At 44.9% G+C, this 12,366-nt stretch overlaps 1 protein-coding gene across 15 annotated transcripts in view; it reads left to right on the plus strand.

Annotated features, from left to right (window-relative positions):
• PPFIBP1 (PPFIA binding protein 1) overlaps positions 1-12,366 on the plus strand; it is a 102,648-nt gene that overhangs the window by 60,641 nt on the left and 29,641 nt on the right. For 13 of the 15 annotated variants that reach the window (XM_048300524.1, XM_048300528.1, XM_048300527.1 and 10 more), the window contains 3 exons: positions 7,574-7,660; positions 8,863-8,976; positions 9,521-9,652. In XM_048300524.1, the coding sequence (XP_048156481.1) occupies positions 7,574-7,660; positions 8,863-8,976; positions 9,521-9,652 (333 nt within the window). Of the gene's footprint in view, positions 1-2,164; positions 2,455-7,573; positions 7,661-8,862; positions 8,977-9,520; positions 9,653-12,366 lie in introns of those variants that run through there. The other 2 variants (XM_048300534.1, XM_048300535.1) reach the window with 2 other exon arrangements.

The raw sequence follows: 12,366 nt of genomic DNA on the forward strand, positions 1-12,366 counted from the left end.
CTGGAGTTTTTTCGGAATACTCTTGATCAGCAGAGATGTTTAGTGTATTCCAGTGTGTGCCTTAATAAAGCATGTGCTGTACTCTGTGAAAATGGAGCTTCTGGCTTCGGTACAGGCAGTCTGTGAGTAATCTCTAACATCAGCACCGGTAGCAAAACCATTTTAAATGAAACTCCACATTTTGCAAGACCAAGGCATCCCCGTTGTGTCCAGCTGGAAGCTGGTAGATCCGTGTCTTGAAGAGTAGTTCTCGTAAACCTTGCTCCCAGCCATGAGCACTGCTCCAATTTTTCTTCAGTTGAAACAAACAAGAGACAGTTTTCCTTCTGGTTATTACTTTTCTTGAAAGTGGTTGGGAGTTTTTTTGCATTTTTTTAAAAATACATCTTATGCAACAACTTTCCCAGAAAAAAGAAACCAACTGTGTCTTGTTAAAAAGAGGAGTGAAGGGTAGGAGTGGGTGGACAGTGCCTTCCCACACCTCAGAGCCATTTTCCCCATGCTCCTGATCTGAACTTGTGTATATGGGTCCTGGTGTGTGCCTTCTCCTCTTTAAAGGGTGTGCCCCTGAAGTGAAAAATCCAGGATAATACAATATTTTTTCTTTAAAATCCTCAGCAAGTGCAGCTGTGGCTTTGGCTTTGGAAGTGACTTTCCCTCCATAAGTGAATTTCTGAAACTGACTTTCAGATCAAGCAAAACTTTATGGCCTCCAAAGGTTTCTTGAATCATATAGAAAAATAGAATCATTAAGGTTGGAAAAGACCTTTAAGATCATCATCAGGTCCAACCACAGAACATTTTCAGCTCATCTGAGAATGATGGTTGAGCTGTGATATCCATAGTGGCTTGTGCAATCCAGTGTGTTGCTGCTGTCTCACAGACCAGCTTCAGATTTTGACATTTTAAGTTGGTTCTTCCAGAGAGTAGCTGGGAGTAAAGAGCGTTAATATGAGGGGATATTAGCGTTCAGAGAGAAATTTTCCTTGCTGGATAGACATAGCTTGTAATCTTACAGAGATATATGCTGACCTGTTTGGACAAGAGCGTGATTCCCAAGTGGGGGAAGCGGTTTGGTTAGCCAGAAATCATCTCTTATTCATGGGAAAAAAAAAATCTTGTCTTCAAACCCAAGTTTGTTGTTTGATTATCCTGGTGTGGGTGTACAGTGCAGTCATTTGATTCAGCTTCTGCTTATGTTGAGTTTAGGTATCAAAAGGTCCTATGCTAATGTGTGGCACCAGGGTGTTACCACCAAGCAGTTTGAGATCTCTCCTCAAGTTGCAATGTGAAAGGAGTCTTGTGATACCGTGTCAGCCTGTCATCATCCACTCCCTGCTGGCAATGCTTTTGTCCCTGAGAGATCCGCCTCCCAAAGTTCTGGAAACACAGGACCCTGCTTCTTGCTAAAGGTGATCATCCAGATTGCTGTGTTTTTAACACTGGGAGATAATACGGGCTTGTTTATGGTACGCCTTGGCGTGGCATCCTCATATATCTGGGATGAGTTCTTTGGCAGTAAGAACAACCCATCAAAAATCCCCATTCTCAATGCAAAATGAATCGGTTTGGCTTTAAAAGCCCAGCTTCTGATCATCCTTTGCTCTCATGATGTCTCCTGGGTTATTCAGCATTCATGGTTTTGAGATTTTTCTCTATCAGTAGTAGTTGTAGATAATCACAGGACTCTCGGAGCTGGGCTCTGTGGTCAAAAATACTAAGAATTTGTCATGCTACTGCTGGTAGTGGGTCAATTAAAACTTGAACCCGAGGACAGAGGTTGGTTGTTAATGTTGCTTGTTGCATCATTTTGAAGTATGACGTAAACTTGGGACAAGCCACTTGAGAGACCTGGGACAGCTGAGTCAATTTTTTCTTCCATTTTCTCTTGGTGTCTGCAAGTGAATTAATTACTTGTGTTCCTGCAGCTTTTACAATTAATAGGAAAGACCCTCCTGTTTACTTTGTGGTCAGGTGAAGGGGTGGGAGTTGCTTTTTTCTCCTGTGTTGTTGGGTCAGATGCTTTCTGGGAGGGTCCAGAGGAGGGGGCTGCGCTAGTGACAAGAGGGAGGGTGGAGATGCCCGGGCGCCACCTGCGTGGGGCTGTCCTTGCTCCCGGTCAGGTTTATGCTGCTCTGCACCTCCCTGCCTGCATCCTTCTCCTGTGTGTGCTGGGTTGGAGGAGTTTCTTGCCGGGCTTTGATGTGTTAATTCCCCAGAGCTGCTTGCTCCGCCTGAGGAGCGCTGCTGCTCCACGGGCTCCGCTTCCCACATCTCCCACTCTGCTCGCCTCCATCCTGGCTGGGTGAGGGGACCTGCTGTCACTTAACCTCGGCTCAGAGGAGCCCGGAGCACTCAGCCTCGGCTTCTGGCGTCCGTGAATGCATGAAAATAGTCATGACCAGCATGGAGTATAGCTGGGACATTCACGGGCACTGCGTCTGGCTAAATAAGGTAAGGAGATCTCTGCTTATGCTGGCTCCTGCGTTTCTCCCAGTGACAAGCCATAGCTGGGCAACGCTGGGAACGAGCCTCTCATCCTTCTCTTGTACCAGGCACCAGCTGGGCTGCTGTTAGGAAACGGAATATTGTGGAAAGGTTGCATCTTCCCTGTTCAGCAGCGTGTTATTTATGATTACAAAATGCTTCAGGTAAATGCCTCAGAGTGAAGGGCTGTGTTCAGCTGCTTTTTTTTCAGAATTCACTTTTATTGTAATGAAGCCTTTAAAATACAATGTGGGGGCTTGGAGTGGGTTTGTGGTTGGGTTTTTTTTCCCCCTTCTCATTCTGTGAGGAGGAAGTAACCTGTAAACTTTAGGAAAAGATTAGCAGCAGGTCTGCTGCTGGAGTGTGTGGAGCAGGCTGCAAATATTCCGAGCAGGGAAGCGGGAAATGCAGGAGAGGCTGGTTTGGGAGGGCAGAGGGGAGCTGCCACACAAACTGGTTACACACCAGCTCAGACAGTATGACCAGTAGGAATTTGGAATGGGATCGATGCTGACAGAGGGTAAAGCTGTCATGGGTCTGTATCACAGGTGGTGGATACTTGGCTTGGGAAACCCGGAGGCTCTGCCCAAAGCACACCAAATGATGCTGAGGTAGCTGAGGCTGGAGGAACCCTCTTGCAAGGGACTCTAAAGCTGAGGGAACAAGCAGAACAGCAGCAGCTTTGTTTAACTGAGCATAGGTAATGTGTATTGTAATGATCTGAACCATGTAAGCATGTTGATGAGCTCTAATTTAACTCCAGATGGTCAGGAAAGAGGTGTTGGGAAAGGCTCACTTGCCCAACTGTTGACTTGACTGTGGTGGTCAAAACAGTCAATGTTTCCCTGCTGTACAGGGAGATGATGCTGTGGAGTGGCAGCTCCTTCTATACAAACCAAACTGCACATACAGCAAGAGCAGTGTGATTTGTGCTGCTTATTTCATCTCCAAAGCAGAAGAGAAAATGAAGGAAAATGAGGGTATCAGCTGTGGTAGGCTAAAAATGAGGTTTATTTTTGAAAGGAGAATTCAGCAACTGAGAGGAAACAGATTTTTTAAATAATTTTTTTTTATTATTAGGAGGTTTAAACCAGCAGCTATTAGAAACTTTCCTGCTGTTTGGAATGCTAACTCACTTCCAGGGAAAAGGGATTAAAGACTGAAGGCAGGCAAGCTGTGAAAGTTTGGTGATGCATCTACTTACTACAGGAATAATTCCCTCCAGAGCAGCATGGATTTTTACACTTAGATGATTGCAGACAAAGCTATACACATGTGTATAGATTAGCTGTGGATTGATCTTGCAGAGTTTATAAGTGCACTGGGTCTGATCTTACAAGGCGTTTTAAGTAAATGCTTGACCTCAAACTTTTGTGAAGCCTCAGTGGCATTGTGACAGTTGTTCTTTTGTTTTTAGGATTAAAATCGGTGTTGGAAAATCTGCACTCTCTTCCCATAGAGCGTTTCGCAATTAATCCCTAAAATTGAAAACACATATAAAATCTAATTAATTGAAGATAGATTTTAAGTTGCTGATGAAAAGGGCCTTCACTGGAAAATGGAAAGCCTTTCTTTCACAGCTAGTAAAATACGTTAATCCTTTATTGGCTTAAATCATACAAATTTGATCCAGAACTACCAAGTGCTCTTAATATGCTTGCAGTTGTTGTTCAGTCAAGTATTTGCTTTTCTTTTTTGCTCCTCTATTTGTTTTATTTCTTTCCTTTTCCCCCCAAAGAGCAGCTGTTGCTCTGCAGGGTGAGTAGTTGTTGGGCTCAGTCTCAGGGGAGGTTGCAGGTTCCCAGGTGGAGAGATGCTCCTGAGGAACACACCGAGTGTTGCTCACCCAGGTTTTGCACACACCAGGTCTGCTGGCATTTTTCAGACCTCCCTGCAGCCCATTCCTTCCCGTTGGGGCTTCCTCCACCCCGGGTCCTGATGCACTGCTTTCCTTAATCCGGTGTTTGAGCATATTCCCTCTCCATTTCTCTCTCTTCAGTGCTGCCCACTACCATCATTGCTCTGTTCTTTTCATATGTTTCACCTCCCCTCTTCCTTCCTCATCTCTCTGGGAAGAATATCATGCCCAGAATGAACTTTTTACCTTTGAAGACAGTCCAGAGCAAAGATCTGGGAAGGTGGTGTGTGTCCAGTGCCTGCACATCCTGCGTCTCTGCACCACTGTAAGCAGTGCTTAGGCTGCTGCTCTTGGAAATAGCTGCCATGGTCTTTCTCTATCATCCATTCTCCAGCTATCATCATTTTTTCCACTGAAACCAAAGTCAGGGGCTTTCTTGCCTTTTTGTGCCTCATATTAAGAGTCCGTCCCAGGTATTATACAGAAGTTACAACACTTCAGGCAAAAAAGTAAACAATTCTTGTGTTGCACACAGAATTTTCTGGGTTTGGTGGGCTACAGGAGGTCTGGTTTTATGCAGATTTTAGAAAATATTTCTGGCAATAGCCAGAAAAGAGATCTTTGCACCCCAGTACACACAGCTTGCAAAACTAAGACATCTCTGCAAGGTTTCTCCCAAAGAATAGATGGACTGCCCTAAGTGTTTGACAGGATGAGAGGAAATGGCCTCAGGTTGTGCCAGGGGTGGGATTAGGTCAGATATTATGAAAACTTTCTTTCCTAAAGGGGTTATTAAACATTGGAACAGGCTGTCTAGGGATGTGGTGGAGTCACCCTCCCTGGAGGGATTTAGAAATGTGTGGATATGGCACTTGAGGACATGGTTTAGTGATGAACATGGTGGTGGTGCTGAGTTGATGGTTGGGCTTGATGATTTTAGAGGTGTTTTCCAACCTTAACCAGTCTGTGATTCTGTTTGCACTAATTTTTGTTTTGTGGGAGAGCAGGCTTTGCCCTTGTCCTGTCTGGGGTTCCCATCACCTCTCTGTGATGGCAGTGTGCAGCTGCAGCCTGAGCTCTCCCTCTCTAAATGCTCCTATTTTAAAGCCAAGGCTGACGTGCTGAGCCAAGTGCATTTTTCCTGAGAAATGTGAACGGAGTTTAACAACAAAGGTGCCTTGGCAAGATGCTGTGCACAATGACTAACGTTCTGCTTTCACACCTCGTTGGTTTTCACAGCATCCTAAAGACATTTTCATCGTGCTGTGAGACCAAGACTTCCCTCCCCACATTTTCTTCCTGCAGTCTTTGGTTTTAGTTAATTTGTGTCTGGTTTCGCTGACCGGAGCTATCAGGATGGTCAGTGGTTCGGGTGTTGATGAGGTGGCCGGGAGGCAGGGAGTGGAGTCTGTGCTTTGGCAAGGAATTCCATGTTAGCCCCAGCAGCATGGAGGGGTGTCTTTGCAGCTCTGGTGCCTGTAGTGAGGGATGGATACCACTTTCCTACATCAGACACATGCACTGGATTGATAAATGTGTTGTATATTACAAAATACGGATGCTGTTCTTATGGAGGCTGAGAAAGTGCTTGAGATGTGCTGGAGGACTTAAAGGACAAGGGAGCTGCAGAGCAGCAAAAGTAGACAAAACCTTCAGTTCTGTTTTCACATACAACTCAGGTCACAAAATCTGAGGCATAATCCAGTAGTTGAACTGCTAAAAGGTTTATTTCATTTTGAATTCTTTCACCTAAATTAAAGTGTTACAAAATGGAAGATCTCACTAATCTTGAGTGGCATGAGCTAAATTCTGGTAGAGGTCAAGGGGAAGATATGGCATACTCAGAAGTTTAGAAGAATTTTGCCCTGGGGCTTAGTGTCTGGTGGTCAGGGGCTTAGTGCTGTGCTGCTAAATAGTTCAGATACAGGGTTGTAATTCAGATCATTGTGATGAGGTACTGGTACAAATTACGGGAGAGCATCCTTTCTTAGTCTGCTGGAGCAAATTTTGGGGGAGATACTATGGTCACCAAGTGAAATTTAATGCTTGGGAGACACTTCTGGTACTGCTTAGTGATTCAAGACTTGCCAGGACACAGCCTGATTTCGAGAGCACTGAGGTGAGGTCAAACACTTTTATCTCCTCCTGTTTGCTTTAGGTTGGATCTTTAAGTGATGCTGGGGGCAGTTTTATTCTTTCAGGCTCAAACAAGGCAGCTTCTCCCACCACCCAAGGTCAGACATGTAACTTAGAAAAGGAGTTTTAGCCAGGAGGTTTCCTGAAGTATGCTCTGTAATAAGGGGAGATTCAAAGCAGGAGCTGGAGCCTTGGAGCTCCTGAGTGGTGGTGGCCTCTCAAGGCAGGGTTGTGCTGCAAGCTCACAGGGGCACGAGGATCAGTCACCCAGTTTCTTTTCATCACATATTCAGGAGGAAATCAGGCCCCCTCAACCTTGTTGGGTGTCTCTGCTGAGCACCCAGGATTTCAGAGCAGTTTCTCAGACTCCTCTAAGCGATTTATGCCATGATTGGAACAAGACTTGCTTTTCTGAGCCGAGATCTGATTGTGGCATGGATCACAAAGTGCTTTGAGACAGCTTTGAATATGGATAGAATAAAATCCTTCCTGCTGCTCAAGAGCATTGAGGTTATTATGAGGAAAGTTGCTGATTCCTCTGAACTCTCCGATAGCATTAACATGTATTCTTGTTTCTCTTTAGCCTCAGGCAGCTTTACAAAGAGATGTGTTTAGAGTGCAGACGTTCACCCATACCCAGTAAAATGTGCCTGATGTTAAAGGATGTCTCTGACTGTGTGTATGACTTGCATGAGGCATAATACACATTTTGTAGATTGTATGTTTGGCTTTTTTCACTTGCTGAATGTCTCAGGGTATTTGTCTCTTTGCAAGTATGGCTTAGTGTTGTATAGCAATGAGTCCAAGTTTTGTTAGCAAAATGCTGAATGCACAGTAAGTGAATTTTGCAGAACTGGGTCACCAGAAGGTTCTTCCTTTCTCATCTTTAAGCCCCTGAACAATCGTCTCCTGAATGGTGGTCGTGTGTCCTTTGTTGACAGTTTATTTGATTTGTAACCCTTAGGGGGCTGGAGAATACATTGAATCTGTTCTTAAACAGTGCAGACTGAAAATGCTCATTAAGGGTGTTGATAACGTTTCATGACACTGTGGTACAATAGCTGACTATGCAATATTTGTTGTCTTTTCCAGACTAATGGGCACATATCTGGGAATGGAGATGTTTATCAAGAAAGGCTGGCTCGTCTGGAAAATGATAAGGAATCTCTTGTTCTGCAAGTGAGTTGTCACCCAAATTATTTTTTTCTACTCTTGCATTCACAAGACTTTCTGATAGTATGTGATAAGACCTCTGAGAATTTGTTTGCAGTTGTGATGTGTTGGACAGTGTTCAGAAGACTTGCTGGTACCTGAGAACTAACCCACATTAGGGAGAGGTGTGAATTTAGATTGCAGGGAAAATCTAAAGGCCCTTCTGTCTGTGTATCTGTTCTCTTTGAATTTTGTTAGCGGAGCAGGTCTGTTGAGCAGCCACCTACTTACATCCATGTGTATCCTTAAGATCACCATTTCCCAGAACCATTCACAGGATGTCTGCATCAGGACACAGTTGTCCTGTCCTTAGGAAAGGTGACAAAAGCTGCAGGACTGGCCAGCGGGCAGGAGACAAGCGGCTCCCTGGCAGTCCTGCTCATGTGCTGCTGGGCTGGACGGGGTCGGCCCTGGCTGTTCTGGCAGCTGGTTTCCTCTTGCTGTTGGAGCTGGGAATACCTGGCGCCCCTTGCACTGCACAGGGGGCATTCTGTATGTGGAGCCAGCCTAGGGGCTGTGACAGCACTGAGCTCTGCTTCAGGCAGCTCACCCTCCTCCCCAGCAGTACTGCAGGAAGAGCCTGTTGACAACGAAAAAATGCATTCAGAAAAGGCAGAATGGGAATCTGTCTGCAGTCTCAAAGGTGTTGTCTTGGTCTTGCCCAGCCTCTGGCTGTGTGTTTTAACCACCTTTGCTTTTGTTGTTCTGAAAAGGGGAAAGTGCTTGTTATGGTACACTGTGTGCAATCACTTGGGAAGGAGAATAAATTACAAGCAGCGAGGTTTATGTGGTGGTTAAGGTAGGAGCTAATGGGTTGAGTTAATGTATTGTCACAGCAAAGGCATAATAATTGGTAGTAAAATGCAGCAGCAACCCCTCGTGAAAACTTCCAGGCAGGAGGGGAGCTGCAGAATTGCAATGTATCTGCCAGAAGTTTGGCTGAAATTCTGGTGTGAGGGGAGAGCTTTCCCTTCTCTCCTGTTTCCTTTGCCAAGTGTTGTGTCCACTGCAGAGCTCTGCTCCTCCTCCTCCTCCTCTTCCTCCTCCCTGCACAGTCCCAGCTAATCTTTGGCCTGAGCAGCACTGTTGCTCACCTACAGTTCTTCAGCTGACACATATGGCACAGGGGCAAGGCGCTAAACATGCATCCCTTTTTCCCTGCTGTCCAGGTAAGCGTGCTTACGGACCAGGTGGAGGCCCAAGGAGAAAAGATCCGGGATCTGGAGTTCTGCCTGGAGGAGCACAGGGAGAAGCTGAATGCCACGGAGGAGATGCTGCAGCAGGTATTTCACAGCTCCACGTCTGTCTTGCTGTCTTGTCTTCCTTCTGTCTTAAACTTTGGTGAGAGCAGTGCCCTTCCAGGTGTTGCAGCCCTTGATGTCTCTTCACTAAGGGGTAATTTTCTACCGTATTGGCTTTAAAGCCTTTGTACGTAGTAATGTCAGTGCTGCTTTATGCTGCAGGAATCCCGTTCTGCTCTCCTTTGAGTCCTTCCCCACTGAACTTCAAAGAGCCTTAGATTAAAGCCTCTGGCAGGATGGGTGGATTCCCCTCACAGCTCCATGCTGCCCAGAGCAACTGTGATGACAGACAGGCTTTTTTCTCATCCTGGCAGCCAGCCCGAGATAGTGCCCCTGTGATCCCAGATGCATCCTAGGTGCCTGGAATCTGTCAGGTGGATAATAGCTGTGTCTCAGGGCTTCAGATAGTGCAAGGAAAAGGGTGATGCTATTCCCCGTGAAGGAGACCTTTAGCTGTCAAAATAAATCACTGATTTCTTCCCCTTGGGTAAATAATTCCGTTCTCTTCCTCTTTATCTTGAATCAGGAGCTTTTAAGCAGAACAACCCTTGAAACTCAGAAACTGGATCTTATGGCAGAGATTTCCACTCTGAAATTAAAGCTTACATCTGTAGAGAAGGATAGATTGGACTATGAGGACAGGTTCAGAGACACAGAGGTGAGTAAACCCCAACAGAATAAATTGTGAAAGCTGTGTGTGTCTTCACATTACCTGAACATTTTTTGGGATTTTTTTTTGTCGGGCAAGAAGGGGACTCCTCTTTAAGGTTAGAACATGTGCCTTTTAAAGCAGAAAGTATCCTCTTTGTTAAACTCTGGTTTTACAAAGGAAGATTTCCAAAGGCAGTTTTTGATTCTGGCTGCCAGGTCTCGGGAGGGATGGATTTAGGTTGGAGTTAAATAAAATCATGAACATACTGCATTCTCCTGACCCCACATGAAACTGTCACCTTCTGAGTAAGGCATGTCTGAGGCAAGTGTTTCAGCCCAGTGCAGGTGCAAAAAGCATCCGTGTGCAGAGACACAGCACCGTAAAAGACAGAACTTTTGGAGCTGGTAACAGAGAATGAGGTGACTCGGTGTGGGGCTGTTGTGAAGCCTGACTTCAGAGCACAGCCTTCAGGGAGCCCAGGACCAGAGGCCAGGGGGGAACACTGCTAGGCAGAGCTGCCATCATCCCTGGCAGTGCTCTCCCGAGGCATTTCCCTCTGTGCTGTAGGTCTGTGTAGATGAACCTTGGTCATGTTGGAAGCCAGAAAGCCTCAAAGCAGGTGGGCAAACCCAGGAAACCCCAAGTATCAGCTGAGCTGTGCTGACAGGATGATAGAGCTCCTATGAGAAATACCTTGGAGTCTGCCTATGAAGCAGAACGAAATTTCCAGTTCTGGATTTGTAAATGAGCTGAAATGTCAGGTGTTTGTATGATTGTGGATGTTCCAGATGTCATTTCCTAGAAGGAAAGAAGCCATATTGCCATGACAGGAGACAAAATTGCCCTTTCCACTTCTGTTAGTGGTTTCCCAACTCCTCAGTTTCCAGTGAAGCACCATTCCTCACTTGTATTGCAAGCACAGGAACAAAAGTCAGTCTTCCTTTTGAATTGCTCTTTGGGCCTGTCTGAAGTAATCGGCAGACCCAAAGAAGTCCACAGGTTGAAAACTAATGACTTGGATCATTTTCAGATTTGAAAGTGATTCTTTAGGTAGTGACAGTAGTGTTTATTCCCTCAGTGCTGCACATTTCCTTGGGTGCTGCCAAGCTGTGGGATGGACTCATGTTGCTTCCTGTTACTTTTCCCTCTAGTTTGGTAACAGGTGTTATGTGAAGGATCACAGCACGGCCTTCAAGGCAGCTGATTTTGCAGTGCAGACGAGCTCTGTGCTTGGCATTGCTGCAGAAATTGGCAGGGGAAGGGGTGGAGGGAATCACTGGAGGTCTCCTGCATCCGTGGGAGGTGTGTGAAAGAGCTGGCTGCTCTCACAGCTCCCCTGGGACTCTGCCCACACGGAGCTCGGCTCTTTCATGAATTACAGCACACAGCAGGCAGGTCTCTGTGGACTGACACTCCAAGCAGCCCAAATGAGGGATAAACGAGCTGGCACCAGCAGTAAATGGCCTTGGGGAGGCAAGGTTTGGTCCAGACGAGCACAGGGAGCAAGTGCTCTCCGACCTGGGTTCTGTTGTATCTTCATTTGCAAACACCCTGTGGTTTCTTGTGCTTTCCAGAACTGGTAGCAAAAGTGATTGGGCTTTGGGATTTGCTTCCTCCATTTCTATCCTTATATTTACTGAATACTGTAGAGTTCTCCTGGACTCCTCCTTTCTTTGTTTCCCCCTGAACTGCAGTCTCTCCATAACTTCATAGCAGAGCTCAGCATACCAAGAAGGTGCACATGGAGCTACCAGAAAAATGGTTCTGGTGTGGGGAGTACACCACAAACTGCAAATCTATAACCTCTGTGCAAGAGGCTTATCCGCTATGAAGACCATTCTATTTGCAATACTTTGAAATACACTAAATGCCTTTGATAAAAATAACCTAAATTATATTTAAAAAGTAGTTACCGTAATTAGCGACTATATGGATTTATATCATGCGTATTTATGCCAGAACTAATGAACTACTACTAAAATGTTTCTCCCTCCATTTGAAATCCAGAATGATGTAGTTTAGTGTGATATATATTATTATATTGTTTCTTCTTTATTTCGACACTTTATAGCTGTAAAAATGCTTAGGCTTAAACCCTGGAAGGGATAGTATATCTTGATTTCCATTTGGTTCAGTGAAAATATGAATGTCTAATTAGTTGTAAGGGTCTCAGCCCTTACAAAATTTCTAAGAGATATTTTGGAGGCAGTACTTATTCAGAAGTGCACAGTATTTTATTCAGTGTTGATCTAATTATATTACTGTTTATCAATTACTTTAGAAGAGCTGAGTATTTAAATGAATGTTTTAAATATTTGACCCTAAAACACGTTATGACTCGAAATGGAAAAAGATTCCTATCCAAACAAGGAAAGAAAAAGTGTGAATATTGCTTCTGGTTTCATTTAGGGAAAAGAAAGGGAAAAGAAAAAAACTGATGTCTGACAACTTGTGGAGCTACTGTCTCCTACAGAATTACCATTCTGATTCAATCCTTCATATTATCCATTTGTTACTTATGTCTGTCGCTGCAACTTCCCATCATTCCAGCTTGGTTGGTTACTCATATTCCCCATTCTCTGTCTAAACAGATGCCTCACTAGATCTTTGTGCTCTAGGATTTGCTGTCTAGATGTTCACAAACACACAGCTTTTTCAAAGCTAATTGTGTACTTAATAGAGATTTGTAATTGTTCTGTTCTTTGAATCATTCCAGTATT

The sequence above is a fragment of the Corvus hawaiiensis genome, chromosome 4 (assembly GCF_020740725.1).
Source record: "Corvus hawaiiensis isolate bCorHaw1 chromosome 4, bCorHaw1.pri.cur, whole genome shotgun sequence".
Lineage (NCBI taxonomy): Eukaryota > Metazoa > Chordata > Aves > Passeriformes > Corvidae > Corvus > Corvus hawaiiensis.